We start from the raw sequence: 14,689 nt of genomic DNA, 5'->3' as shown, positions 1-14,689 counted from the left end.
ATATACAAGCAAAAAAGTTGTTTTCCTTCATTTGCAAGGAATCGTACAAAACAATGTGGCAATAATAAATAAAAGTTCCAGGGAGTCAACAGAAAGCAAACTAAAAATGCTTTTGCAGTTCATCAAAACTATCCAGCAATATCAAGTTATAGGAAAACTGGTGCTATTAACAGTAATCCTTCTAGTTGGTTAATTGGTTTGGCAACTTCCATGCACATGCCGTGTGATGCTAATTATTTCCCCAAAGAGTTAAATGATAACTAACCAGAGGCAGCTACAGTTGGAATGGAAACAAAATATCTGTGAAAGGAAGAGGAGCAGGTTTGCTCAAGTGTGTTGCAAGTAGAAATACTGTTTGTAATGAAGTGAGAGCAGTAGTTTACTTTCTCGAATTAACAAATAAGAAAGTCTTGAGAATTTAAATTCTAGATTAAAATTTATTACTTAATTGAGAAGGAGATCGTAACAAAAACACTGGGGCGTAATTTGAAGAGTGCCTGGTATCTGGTGGGCAATCTCATTCTTTATTTCCACATTGTGGCTGCAGACCAAATCACCTGTCAGGAGAGTTGTGAGATTCAGGTGAGCGTCAGATGCCTTGTCAATCCCAGCAGCTATATAAGAGGCCTTTGCCCTGGCCAGGCCTTTGTCTGCAGTTTTTTAAAGAATAACATTGCAACTTCATTTTCCAAAAAAATAATGCTTATTCCACAAAAGGTTTACAAAGTTCAGCTATTGCAAACGTTTTTCAGTGTTAATTGTATGCATTTTAAAAAATCACCATGGTATTTAACAATAATATATTATGTCCTTTAGAGAAGAAATTGTGAATTGCAGAATTTTAAATACCCATCATCATCCTTGGCTCCACTCAATTTTGTTTATAACACACTTTCATTTTCTTCTAGTTGTGAGGGTGGGGGATGGGGAGGAGCCTCATATATGGAGTAGCCTAGGGCCTCTCCATCTAAATCCAGCCCTGTTGGCGTGCACTTTGGGAACTGCACAAAGCAGTTTAGGGCAAACCCACCCTTTTGGTCAGGCCACACCCTTATCTGTGTGACATCAGTTGTAGGGTGGGTAGCTGTCCCTTACCCAAAATGGTCTCATGGGCCAAATGGAGAAATATTGTGGACCAAGATTGGCCCACAAGCCGGAGGCCCCCACCCTTGATCTAGAGATGCAAAAATTTACCCAAGGAGTTGTAGGTCTCTTGCCTTGCCTCAGGGAGCAGAACAATCATGAAAAATGTCAAAGGCAGTCTTGAACACAAAGTGTACATGAATTTTAACATAGTTTAAGATAAATACCACACACAGAGAAAAATTGCCTATGGGAAATGAGATAATGCTGAAATAAAGTACAGAAACAGAATAGCCACCGAAATCCTGGTGTCAGCTAGCAACTTTGTTATTGTTGAGTTTGAGACTGGGAAACTGAAAATAAAATTCATTAGATGATGCAATATGATGCTAATTAGCATGAAACCCTTTAAAAAGGGGGGGTTCTGTGACATTTGCATTCCCTACAAATGATAAATGTTGGGTTGAAAAGAAACAAATCATTAAGGCAGGCATAGGCAAACTCCGGCCCTCCAGATGTTTGGGACTACAATTCCCACCATCCCTAGCTAACAGGACCAGTGGTCAGGGTGATGGGAATTGTAGTCCCAAACATCTGGAGGGCTGGAGTTTGCCTATGCCTGCACTAAGGTGTTGCCTGCCTTGATTCAGCTTGTGAATGCACAGTGAAGTGTCACCAGTACAGAGGTCCATTCTGGAGGCATTTATTTGTAGAAGTCAATGAGCTTCCATGTGTTACCTTGGTCACCGGTCATTTGCCAAAAAATATTTTCTCCACAGTTTCCACTAAACATTACTGTAAGTTTGGCACTTGCCCATGAAGCATTTGCTCTTGATGTACATTGCCACAAATGGAAACAATTTTTAAGGGGAAAAGGTTATCTAAGTTACAGATAAATTCCTGAGGTTGCAAAACTGTTACATATTAAAACACAATAAAAAGAAAGCATTTAAACTACCTGCAGCATACTTCTGCATTCTTTTTGTAGAGAAGATCAAGCAGCTAACAAACAAACAGCTTGATGTTAATTGGATTTAAATGCTTTTAGCTAAAGCACAAAATATGTTTAAAAGCATACAAATGTTATATTGGCCACTATGGAATTACACTGCTACTCTTCCTCCTTCTGCTCTGTAACTTTCCAAGGGACAAAACAATAATCATAGAGTCATGTAGGACTGTGGTGGTGGGCCTCAGATGCTTGGCAAGTGTCTACAGAAGACCTCAAGGGCACCACTGCGCTCACAGGCATCACGTTGGAGACCCCTGGTGTATCTGACCAATCAGGACTAGCAATTTGAATTGAGCTAAGAAATGAGTAGGTAATCAGTTAAGTGGGGCCCCAGATGGATTTGGGTGGCTGATCATTGCAGCAGCTGAAGTTTCCACCCTGTCTTTAAAGGCAGCACTACACTGAGAGCATTGCAGTAATCTAGTCTACATTTTGTACTTATTTAGGCTCTAGAAATTGATGAACGTGTCTTCTTTCTTCTTAAAATAATCAAAATATTTTATAGTGTCTCTACTTCTTCTTAATCTCCTTGTTATTGGAAAGAGAATTGAACATTTTTAAATTATTTGTCTCCTGTGTTCGCATTGAAACTGTTGCTGCCTTTTGAGACAGCCATGCCTCTGTGTTTGAATGAACCTTATTTTTCATATTTGATCCCCTATTGAAAAAAGAATTGAATGGCAAGGGACTAAGAAGTGTAGAAAATTACAAATGATGAGATTAAAGAAAGAAAGTTGTTTGTAACTGGAAAAGCACATGCAGCCAAGATGTCAGGAATATACAGGCTCTTCAGCAGAAAAGGAATAAATGAAAGGCATATTGTTGCTAGATTACAAGTGTGTGGGTGTATGGGAAGAGCTGGAATATAAAAAGAAGCTTGAAAGGAGCAATAATTAGCCATAAACTACTGAGTCTATAGATCTAGCTGTCACTCTAAGCATCTTGGCAAAATGGATCCCCCCGCCCTGCATTGTGACACGTGTGTCTTAACATGAAAGACAGAGTTTAAAGAAAAAGGTATTTCTATGGAACAAGTACCATGGCTTAGCTTCATTGGTTGGAAGATTCACTTTAGCTGAATGTGCAGGAACAAAAGGACATAAAATATGTCCTTTGGTATTTAAAGTGTGGGTTCAGAAGGTGGAAAATTCTTTTGAAAATCAACCAAAAGCGCAGTCTTTTCAAACTTTTAAGGTATTTAATGCATGGCTGAATTCCAATTCTTTTCTTTTAAAAACATTAAGTAACTGTATTACAATAGAAACAGACCACTGTTTTAGACAAATGGTGAAAGTCCTAATGTTCTTGGGCACCAACTTCCATCATATCCAGCTAGCCTAGCATGGTCAAAACTTAGACTACAATTCCCATCCTCTCTAACAACATCTGGCAGGCCACAGGTTTCCCACCCCTGTTTTAGAGTCTGCTTCCTTGGTTAAGACATGACAGATTTCTATGCAATGTGCAGCACAGTTATGAGCCCAAAACAAAGTGTGTTGTTCTTTTTTCACATTGGTTTGCTGGTATGGTTATGCTGTTCCTAAAACTTTGAGGTGGGGGCACAGTTGGTTCATACAAACAGTTTGGTATATGATTAAAAAAAAGATACCCCCCAATAAAGGGAAAAAAATAGTAATAGGAATATAGGAAGCTGCCTTACACTGAATCAGACCCACATGTTTATCAGTCTCAGTATTGTCTGTACTGACTTGAAGTTGCTGTCCAAGGTTTCAGAGTCTCTTCCAGCTCTACCTTCTGTATGCAAGGCAGATTCTCTACCACTGAGCTGTAGCCCTTTCCTCATTGGCTTAGAAAAAAACCTAGCTATCTCCCCCTTCCCCTCCCAAAGAAAACCCAGGAAGCTGCTTGACTTAATATAAGACAAATCAGATTGTATCACCTGCTTGGATTTGTAATTGAAGAACCCACATGAGCTGGTAGCATAGTGGTTGTCTTGTCTTGGATGTGAGCATTACAAGTCACTAAGTTTCCTGTCCTGGGGTATAGGGGTGCAATTATGAAGCTCAGCAACCTATCTAGCTTGGAGTCTGCATGGTTTGTGCTCTCAGCGGTAAGCACACTGACAATATTAAGAATAGCTTCTAAAAGGAGGGGAATGGGATCCTGCCTATATGCTTGTGCGTAAATTATAGAGCTCTACCTGTTCTTAGTGGATGCGGCTAATAATTCAAAGGTAGGCATTATCAATAAGTATAAAACCTCAGGTAGCAAAGGGTCAAGAAAAGTGCTGCTCACCTACTGTGCTATGTGTATTTTCTTCCTACAAGGCTTGAAAAAGAGTTATGTTTCTAGCTGTGCTTTATAATAGTGGGGTTATGCAAAATTCCACAGGCAGGCTATTATTATTATTAAAATTAAATTTGTATACTGCCCTCCATCTGTAGATCTCAGGGCAGTACATAACACAAAAATACAAGGTAAAAAAAGTCACAAAATACGTAATAAAAACAAGAGCAAAACAAACCAATAAACTCCCTCCCCTCCCCCAAAACATTTAAAAGGGTAGCAGATGTAATCAGCCAAATGCCGGTTTGAAGAAGAACATTTTGCCTGGTGCCTAAAGATGTATAATGAAGGTGTCAGGTGAACCTCCCTGGGGAGAGCATTCCACAAATGGGGAGCCATTGCAGAAAAGGCCCGTCCTCCTGTTGCCACTCTCTGGACATTTTGTGGGGGAGGCACATGAAGAAGGGCCTCAAAGAATGATTTCAGGATCTGGGTAAGTTCATATGGACAGAGGTATTGCAATCCTGAGCTGTTTAAGGCTTCATAGGCCACAACCAGCACTTAGAATTGGGCCTGGAAACTAATCGGCAGCCAGTGCCGTCGGACCAGGATCAGTGTAATATGCTCAAACTATTTTACTCTGGTGAGCAACCTGACTGCCGAATTCTGCACCAGCTGAAGTTTCCGAACTGACTTATTCCATTTTGATGTAGGTGAAGAAACACACATTTCCAAAAAGAGGTCTTTCTTAAGACTATCAAGTTCAGAGTCTAATATTATCTAACTAGAGAAATGCCTGGAAAATGGGGAAATAGTTAACAGACAGAGTCTAGTGGTGATATGCCTGCCTCTTTCTCAGTGGTATATTAAAATCTTCAGCACACAAATCAAATGAGGTTCTGGGGTGACACTTTGGAATCTCGAAAGAAATAGATAGGATATAATCACCTCTGTACCTTTTAATTTAGTAGTTTATTAATTGACTGTTACTGCCCTTTTCTGCTTTTCTTTTCATTTTTATCTCAGTGACATAAATGCTTGAACCATGGTTCTTAAATTTACTCTGAAGTAGCGCTATTAACAGTCAACACCTTAACTGGTTATGTAAAACTTAACTCACCTGGGAAAGTGCCAGTGCTTTTTTCTGGGGGGATGCAGGGGTACGCACACCCCTAAACATTTTGTGAATCTAAGTTTGGCCTCATTAAGGGGCAGTATTTCAATATGAGTAGGAAAATGAGAGAACCCCTAAACATTTTTTAAGAGGAAAAAAGCACCGGAAAGTGTTATATTCTACAAGAGTCTTATTTAAAATGTAAGGCTTCTGTAGACTTTCTTGGTTTTTACTTGTCCTAAATATTTCTGCTTTTGATGGGTTTTGGTAAAGGCTGATACTGAGTAATAAATTTTCCTTAGTGAAATGCTCATTGAATTCATAATTTCCATTCCTTAACAAGGATCCTAAGCTGGGCTGATTTTAATGACTGTTTTAATGTTTTAAATAATTTCTTTCTCAAATATGTCACAGTATTTTTACTATTAAATCTTAAAACAGAACAGTAAAGATACTGTCATGAGTGCTAGCTTTCACAGGGTGGGGGCAGAAATCAAAGGACACACAGCCATTACCTTTTTCTTCTCCTTGGGTTTTCTGAGACTGAATTTAAAAGAGAGAAACTTGATATTAAAATAGAAAGTAGCCCAATTTGTCAGTATCTTTTACTGCAAGTTAAGCTTTCAATTCTGGCTTTTGTTGTAAGGTTTCTGCCTACATTTGTCCTCCTTACAGCGACCTTTTCTATATCATTCCATCACATCATTTCCTCAAGAGATACTAATTATCATCTTATGCCTTTAACCTAGGGGAGTCCAGATTTTTGTTTCAGAAAGCCTCCCAAAGCCAAGAAATTTGGTGACTGAACTTCCACAAATCTGCTGGGGAGGTGGGAGGACATGTGAAGCAAATAAATTAAAAACGGAATTTTTTGTTTGACATCTGAGCCATGTGCAAGCCCAGGGCCAGTGTCTGGACACAGTGATGGGCGGGGCAGCGGCCAGTAATTTGAGCCAGAATTCTTAAAAGATGGAGACCCTTTGGTGCTCCTAACATAGTGGCTCTATTGTTCAGGTCACCGACCTGTTTGGGAGTACTCCTTTATTCATCCTTGTCACTGGATGCTCAAGCGGCCTCTTTTTACTAGCTTCAGCTGGTGTGCCAGCTGTATCAATTCTTGAACAGGATAGCTTGGATACAGTGGCTCATGCATTGATAATCTCACCGTTGGATGACTTAATGTGTTCTTTGTGGAGCTGTCTGAATGTTTGGTTTGGTAGCTGCTGCTAGTGCAGAATGTGGCAGTATGGTCAGCTATGCCATCTAACAACAGCTTATTGCACTCTCCTGATTCAGATTTAAAAGTAAAGTAGAGCTGAGTGTCATCAGCATACTGATGACACGGCTTAGCAGACAGTCCAATGATTTCTGCCAACGATTTCAGATAGATAAACTGGGGACAGAACAGTGACTTGCAGCACTGCACCCCACAACTCAGCTGTCAAGAGGTAGACATGAAGTCCCCCAATTTTATTCTGTGGTGCTGGTCATGCAGGTGGGAGTATCTTATTTCTGTAATCTACTGCATTCTCATGCATTATTAGTGTGTATTTTTTCCTACCCTGTTTACACACACTAGATTATGGGGCGAGGGGAAACTGGGTAACTTGGGTAATATAACAGAATTTGTTTGGAGCGAGAGGGATTTACTTTTATTTCCTGTTATTTTATGAGATAAACCCTTCTGGAACTTAAGATTGTGACACACTGTACTGAATATTTATTTTGTGACTGCACAAATAATCAGAAAAATAAGGAAGGAAGATGTGGAGTGTCTACCTTATCTTTCATACATACATTCTGTTAATTCAAAAAGAGTGGACAGTGGTAAATGACAGAATACAATTATTCTCTGAGTCACATTGTGATGATTGAGTTGGACATTACTTCAAAATATCTATTCTTAAATATTTTTGTAGACTATACTGAGTTAAAATTAAATATGACATTATCCCAAAATCATTTACAGTAACTGAATTACTGTACTGACTGTACTCTAGAATGTGTGCCTTGTAGTTGCCACAGTTGAGATACAAATTGAATTCACCTTAAACAAATTTTAATAGATAAGACAGTGCTACACATAAATCTCTCTTTCTTAATCTTAAAATAACTTTAAACCTAACAGCTGTTTCTCTATGAACTTCATCACAAAATCTAAGTTTATATTTATTTTATGAAGCTCTTTAAAAAATTGAGTGTGGATTTGCCTAGATACCAGTAGTATACATGCAATGCAGAAATCTGTTCAAAGTTGGAGAGGATTTTTTTAAAAAGTTTTTATTAGAGAAGTCAGGAAATAGGCTGTGAAGTAGGAAAGTAGTTCTTTGGAGACTGTACACCAGTATTTGTTGTTGTCATATGAATGGTCTTTATGCTAGAGCTACTGTTCATTGCTACAGCTCCACAAAATGGCAAGTGATACCCCAAAATCTTTTCGTTTATAGTGTTGTACTTGGCAAACAGCCAGGCAAAAACTGTGTCTTTTTTGTGGCTTTGGGATGGTTCTAGTGCCATTTTCCCATATGAGGATTGTGGTGTGCACCAGGGGCAAGGTAAAAGAAACACAAAATGTTGGGGCACATGGGAAGTATCACAGGACATCTTTTGTCAATACTTCTTGGAAGATTCAGCAAAGGATACCTACTGCAATAGATCTATGGCTCCCCGCTTTGGGCCCTTATGCTATAGCCAAAGGTGCATGAAGGCATTTATTTGCTGCAGGTAGGCAAGTGAGGGCTTGGTCAGTACCTGGATGAAAAAACTCTTGGGAACCACATATATGCTTTGCTTAAAGGAGATCATGATGCTTTTTGATGATGGAAGAAAGGTGGGATATATTATGAAGTATAATATAAGTGAAATAAATAAATAATGAGGCTGACTTTATTAGATATGAGAGAGTTTTGGCCCCTAGGCATAGTTAATGCTTCGAATACAGGGTTTCATCCTCTAGAGAGAATGTTATAGACTCTGCCTTGGATAGGACCAGCTCATTAGAAACTAGCAATGTCAGCCCCAACCAGGCTGCCAAGAGGAGAATAGTGGAAGGAAGGAAGGAAGGAAGGAAGGAAGGAAGGAAGGAAGGAAGACCTATCATAACGTTATATATGAATGGATGACGTAAACTCCTGTTCTAAAGGCTAGGACCTGAACCAGTGGATTCAAGTTACAAGAAAGGAGAATCAGGACTAAATATCAGGAAGAACTTGCTGTTCAGAAGGTTAGATCAGATGTGATTGCTTAGATCAGGGGTAGTCAATCTTTTTATACCTACCACCCACTAATGCATCTTTCTTGATGGTAAAATTTCCTTACTGCCCACCAGTGCTCAATGGAAGGAAGATTCAACATGTGCTGTAGAACCCCCTACTGCCCACCTAGAATCCTGAAATGCCCACTAGTGGGCGGTAGGACCAGGTTAACAACCCCTGGCTTAGATGGTAGTACTGTACTGATGGGTGAAATATTTGTTATCTATAGCTGTATGGACTTGTGCTCATCATTTCTCATTATACACTACCCACCTGGGGTCAATTGTGTGCTTTTTGGAATCTAGATCTACAATCCAATAAATAGATTTATTTATTTATTTATTTTGGTTAAACTGCAGCTCATCTGGTTTTCCAGTGAAGTTGTGACCCTGCAAGTAATTGAGTGGGTGACCTTACATCACGGAAGGTGACCCCAATGTAATCTGCTCCAAATAATCTACTTGTGAATTAGCACAGAACTGGAAATTTTAACTTTTTTTTGCTTATATAAAATTTACACATTTAGGAGGAATAAACCATTGCTAAGGGCTTCCCAGAAGCATTTGGTTGGACATTGTGGAAAATAAGAAGCTGGACACAAGAAAGACCTTTTGGCTGATCCAGCAGGGATCTTGTTGTGCTCTTATGTTCATTGTAGCAAAGGCAAAAATAATAATAATGTCTGTCTAATTAAGGTCAGTCTCATTTCCAACAAAATTACTTTTGATAGTTGTCATAATTATGGCTTAGAAAACATTTGTCACAAGACTGCTCAGCACCACTCATTCCTATGTCCTTCAATAACATTCAATATTTGACATTAGCAAAACAGTTTATTTTGAATCAAAGTCATCTACACCCTCCTCCCTTTACAATTATAGAAGCAATTCTTCTGGCCACTTACGTTGATTACCAATAAATAGCTCATTTGTTGCAATGAACAGAAATTACCGGGCATTAATAGGGAACTAGGGGATTTATTTCAGTTACACCCTTGTTTTGCCTTAGAATTCTCCCTGTTAAATCTTTTTGCTTATATGTTTCATGCAGAACTTTCCCTAAAACTTTTTTTTTTAAGGTTATGATTGGCTCACAGGTCTGCCACCTAATTTTGCTTTCTGCTTCTCTGTCCTTTGGAACTGTGTAACATCAGAATTAGCACTGAGAAAGAAACGTCGTAAAACATAAATGGATAATTAGCACTGTAAGCAGTGCATTTTGAAATGATCTTAGTAAAACTAAACTACCCAATAAAATTAGTACCCAGCACCATGCCTGTATTCCATGACAGCTTTTTCTGTCTGTGCTGCTGTATGGCATGCTTCCAGATCTCTGTTGTGCTGACATTTGCTCCTGGGAGGAGGAGAAGGAAAAGGGTCCATAAGGTTTCTACAGGCCTAGACACCATAAACATCTGCTAGCTTCATGAGCAGCTTGCTGAACTAATTCATCAGGGATACTCTCAGCCGATCAGCATTGCCATATTGGTAGTTATTTTGTGGGCCAAAGGGGCACACCAACAAGTCCAACAAAATCATGTATTTCAGTATTCAAAATTGCCATGTTTTAAGTGTTTTGCTACATAGAATGGCATCTAAATGATACTAAATATCTGTGATGAACCATATATACAATCCAAACAGATTGCATTGGTAGTTCTAAGCATATATAATACAGAAGGACAACATTTTAAGAGGCAATTTCATGACATACAGATGGAAAGAAGTCAGCTAATAGAAATGGAAAGAAAGTCAGCTGGAATCCCCTGTGGTGAAGTGAGCAGAAACCTTGGCAATTTTTCATAGTTTTTAATTTACTCATCAGAAGTAAAGGCAGTGAATGCTGTTTAATTTCCCCTTTGCTTCTACTTTATGCAATGTATAAAAATGTGACACATTTTTAAATTTGCATTTTCATAGCCCTTAAAAACTGGATAATGTCAGTGAAGTTTCCATTTTTCCGCCACTGAAAGGTACCAGGGTGCCACAAAATATTACTTCTCAGTGCAGTGCAGTTTTCAAATAATAAAACACCTCAAATGTGTGATTGAGAGGTACATATAAATGTGAATTACAGGTCCTAGTTCAGAGCGTAACTCATTCATACTGTTTTATATGTGTAAATCTCCAAAATATAACAAGTTCTATCATAATTTATATCGGTGATTGCACTTGCAGGCTGCCTATGCATAAGCAGAATAAGCAGCGTTCCTGTAAATCTAGCTCGGCATTGCTAAAGCCAAGAACATCAAAGAAAGTAAATATTGACATGATGGGTGAAATTGTTAATAATGAAGAATGCATAAATGATCAAAAGCAGAAAACATATCTTATTAGCCACTGGGTGTTTTGCTTGCCTTCAAGCAGCAGAATTATTTTCTTTGTGAGATATTCTGAATTACTCAGGATACAGCTTGACAGACATGGGCATTTGTTCCATTTCTTCTCATTAATATTTTGCCAGAAATGAAACATGCATGTTTGTCTTCTCAGCACTGCTTCAGAGATGACACCCCCCTTCCCCCTCACAGAGATGATGCCAGTGTAAAACAAGCATATACATCATATTAAGTACAGCATGAAACTTTGTTTTGCTGCAAGAATGAAGCCACAGTTAACTATTTAATTTTCACTGTCTCTGGATTTCTGCATTTCCTTTCCTTTTGACCCACTTATTACATCCCCACTCCACACCATGTGTATGTAGATAGGCAGACAGATTCATGCCATACATCTGTTGCAGTGGGCTCTAGTCCACGAAAGCTTGTGCCATAATAAAGTTGTTAGTCTTTGAAAATAAATAACTCCTGGTTGTTTTGTTAGTCTGCTGCAGCTGATCAACACAACAACCCCCAGGACCTTTTTTCTTGACTTTTTAGTCTTTTAACTGTTCTTCGTGTTACAAGAAAATAAAGTCAGCTCTAGACGTTGTGGATTTGACCTCAAGTGGCAATCCAACTTAACGTTCTCCATGTACTTTGAGCTACATTTTAGCATTATTGGTTTAGGATCATATTTCACCTGTGTAGATATGTTCATATACTATGGTGCTGGTGCTTGCTTTTCAACATCCTGCTAAGCTTATTCCAAACTCAGTAATTACTACCAGGATGTTTTTGTTTTTATTATTGTAATCTTTATTGTTGCTCTCAGTGCAGGGTATTTTTGTTTGGTTTCTTTTCTTCGTATATATTTCTTTACGCATTCTATATGGTTAACTAGAGCCACAATTTGGAAAGTGCTGCCAGAAGACCACTATTTTGTTTAATTAACCTCTAAATGTTTCACAGTATATATGGTTCCAGTTCATGTGCATTGTGATTCAGAGAAATTTATGCTTTTGTCCCTCGGTGTGGATTACTAATTCAATTCTCTTCATGGATGTGGATGTAGGTGGTAGAATAAATACATGTTCTTTTTACTCCTTCAAATAATTGGTAACAAGATAGCTGTTAAGTTTCTGCACATGCTGGAGCCACATATGGCAAAGCAAAATCATCACATTTCCAGCTAATGAGAAGTATCTAGGCGAGACTGGAAGACAGAAGGGGAAACTGGGTAGATTTGTGAGGGACATCAAATTATAATTCTCCTTTGAAATAGTGTGATCCATATTTAGCAAGACGAATAAGCGAGTTTTTTCACCAGTAGAGAATCAAAGGAAAGAAAAAAAGTTATAATTTATTTACTATTGTTGTTGTTGTTAACATTGAGATCTGACCAGGAAAAAGCAGTTCTACACATCAACATACAAATTATAACGAGCTTCTTCTAGTTCTTATATGGTGTATTTTATGTATTTAATGCATTTGTATCTCAGCAGTTTCTCCAATAAAATCAAGGGGTCATGCATTGTTCTCCCGCCTCTCGTTTAATCCCCACAACAGCCCTGTGAGGTAGTTGAGGCTAAGAGGCAGTGTGTGGCCTAAGGTTACCCAGTGAGTTTCGTGGCTAAATGGGGACTTGAACCCTGGTCTCCTAAATCCTAGATCAACACTCTAACTGCTACACAACCTGTAACTCCATAACAGTGCATTTAATAAATCGTTCCCTGATTTATTAAAAAAGCAGAGAATTCCAAGCAAGCATTTAGAATGTGCTTTAAATGCGTTTCATTTTTTTCTGTGCATAATCCCCCATCAACCATTTGACTTTCGTTTGCCTGGTTACTAGTGGATCCAGACAAAAAAATGACCATTATTGTACTCCTTCAGTGCCTCTATCCATAAACTGCTTTCATACTCATATCAAACACAAAGTTATGACTGCTTTCATAGTTAGGTTTTACATACACCGTATTGCATCAACATACACTGGGAAGCAAGGACCATTTTTTAAAATGCTGGAAGAATGAGTGGGAAATGTGGAGAAGGAAAAATGTGTTTTATATGTGTTTTCAGTTTTAAATTTTTAATTCAGGCTCATGGATTTAATTATATTTAATATTTCATTATGTCTCAGTTATTTGAATGTGTTTTATTTATAGGTGTTGTTTTACTGCATGTTGCCCTATGCCCTATGCTTCTTTTGGATTAAATAAATAATGCAGTATATGATACATTTTGTTTTTAATATGTTAAAGGTGATATTCAACGTTATTCATACTTGGAGCATATTGTATTTTATCAATTTCCCTGTGATCTTTGGATGAAGGGTAGCATAAAAACAAAATAAATAAATAAATCTTTAAAAAGTGTAGACCCGGTGAAATAATACTTTCCATAAGTTTTCTTCCCTTTAGCAATGGAGTTTTTGCTGCCAGCACGATGCAAATGCATGATTTCTGAATCTATACTTGCTCCAGCAAAGGTCATTCATTATCTTTTTGCATGGAGCCCTAGCTCCACCTCCTCTGTGTTGAGTTCCACCACCAAAAATCCTCTCCTTGTGACACAGTAGCTGCTGGTTGCTTCTCTAATTTATCTCCAGTGGCCCTTCCTGCACTACTCTATAAGGATGACAGCTTAAGAGGAATGGGTGGAGCTTACCACAATCACATGAATATTGTGATTCTTCATCATCCACAGATATGGTAAATAGTTCAGATATTGAGGTTGTTTTCCCTGAATTGCTTATCTTTATGACAAGGATGGACAAGCATTATAGGACAATACTAATGTTTCTTAGGTTTATTTTTCCTGCAAATAAACTAATAAAACAACAGTTACCCAATGCACAAGCCTCTGGGAGACTAAAGCTATTACTATTCCCCTATAAGTTTTAATGTAATGTTTTGTTTTATTTATTAAATTTTATACTGCCCTTAATCCATGGATCTCAGGGCAGTTCACAACATAGCATTACATCATAAAAACCACTAAACCGTTTTCAGAAACACCCCTACATATAATGTGTTGCAGTAATCTAACCTGCATTCTTTTTCTTATATATCCTCCCTGCAGGTAGCCAAGGGCAGTTTCCGCTCACACAGAATGTTACAGTTATCGAGGGTGAAACAGCAACGTTGACCTGTAGGGTTGATCAAAATGATAACACCTCCCTCCAGTGGTCAAATCCAGCTCAACAGACTCTGTACTTCGATGACAAGAAAGGTGAATATGCTTTGATTTCTAACTTACTTAAGTAATAAATAATTTATTGATTTAAAAAAGTATAAACTGCTTTAATAATGTCCTACAGTTTTTTATTTATTTGCCAAGAATTGCTCGCTTGAGCACCATGGTCAAATCCAGGAGTCTGTCCAATGAGGCAGGGCCAAAACCAGGCTTTATTTTACCCAGGTCAAAGACCCAGTTTGGAATCCCCCTCCAGAGCCTCAATGACACCTCTCTGGAGGCTTCAATGGAGCAAAATACCTGGATAGCTCCCCTCAGTAGCTATAGCCCAGACTGAGGCATGCAGACAAATGAACGATAAATAAGTAATGTTAAAACTGATAGTGGTGGTTGCTCAAAAAATGTTCGGCTGAATGCAGTGAATCTGGCAAACACTGGGAGTGAAATCAGAAAAATGTAAAGAT

General features: G+C 38.3%; 1 protein-coding gene across 3 annotated transcripts in view; it reads left to right on the top strand.

The window, feature by feature from the left end:
• The window catches only part of CADM2 (cell adhesion molecule 2), a 356,070-nt gene that overhangs the window by 198,947 nt on the left and 142,434 nt on the right, over positions 1-14,689 (top strand). For all 3 annotated transcript variants that reach the window (XM_053386462.1, XM_053386460.1, XM_053386461.1), the window contains one exon: positions 14,112-14,261. In XM_053386462.1, the coding sequence (XP_053242437.1) occupies positions 14,112-14,261 (150 nt within the window). The remainder of the gene's footprint in view (positions 1-14,111; positions 14,262-14,689) is intronic.

The sequence above is a fragment of the Podarcis raffonei genome, chromosome 4, assembly GCF_027172205.1.
Source record: "Podarcis raffonei isolate rPodRaf1 chromosome 4, rPodRaf1.pri, whole genome shotgun sequence".
NCBI classification, from domain to species: Eukaryota; Metazoa; Chordata; class Lepidosauria; order Squamata; family Lacertidae; genus Podarcis; species Podarcis raffonei.
This window is presented reverse-complemented; position numbering and strand designations above follow the sequence as displayed.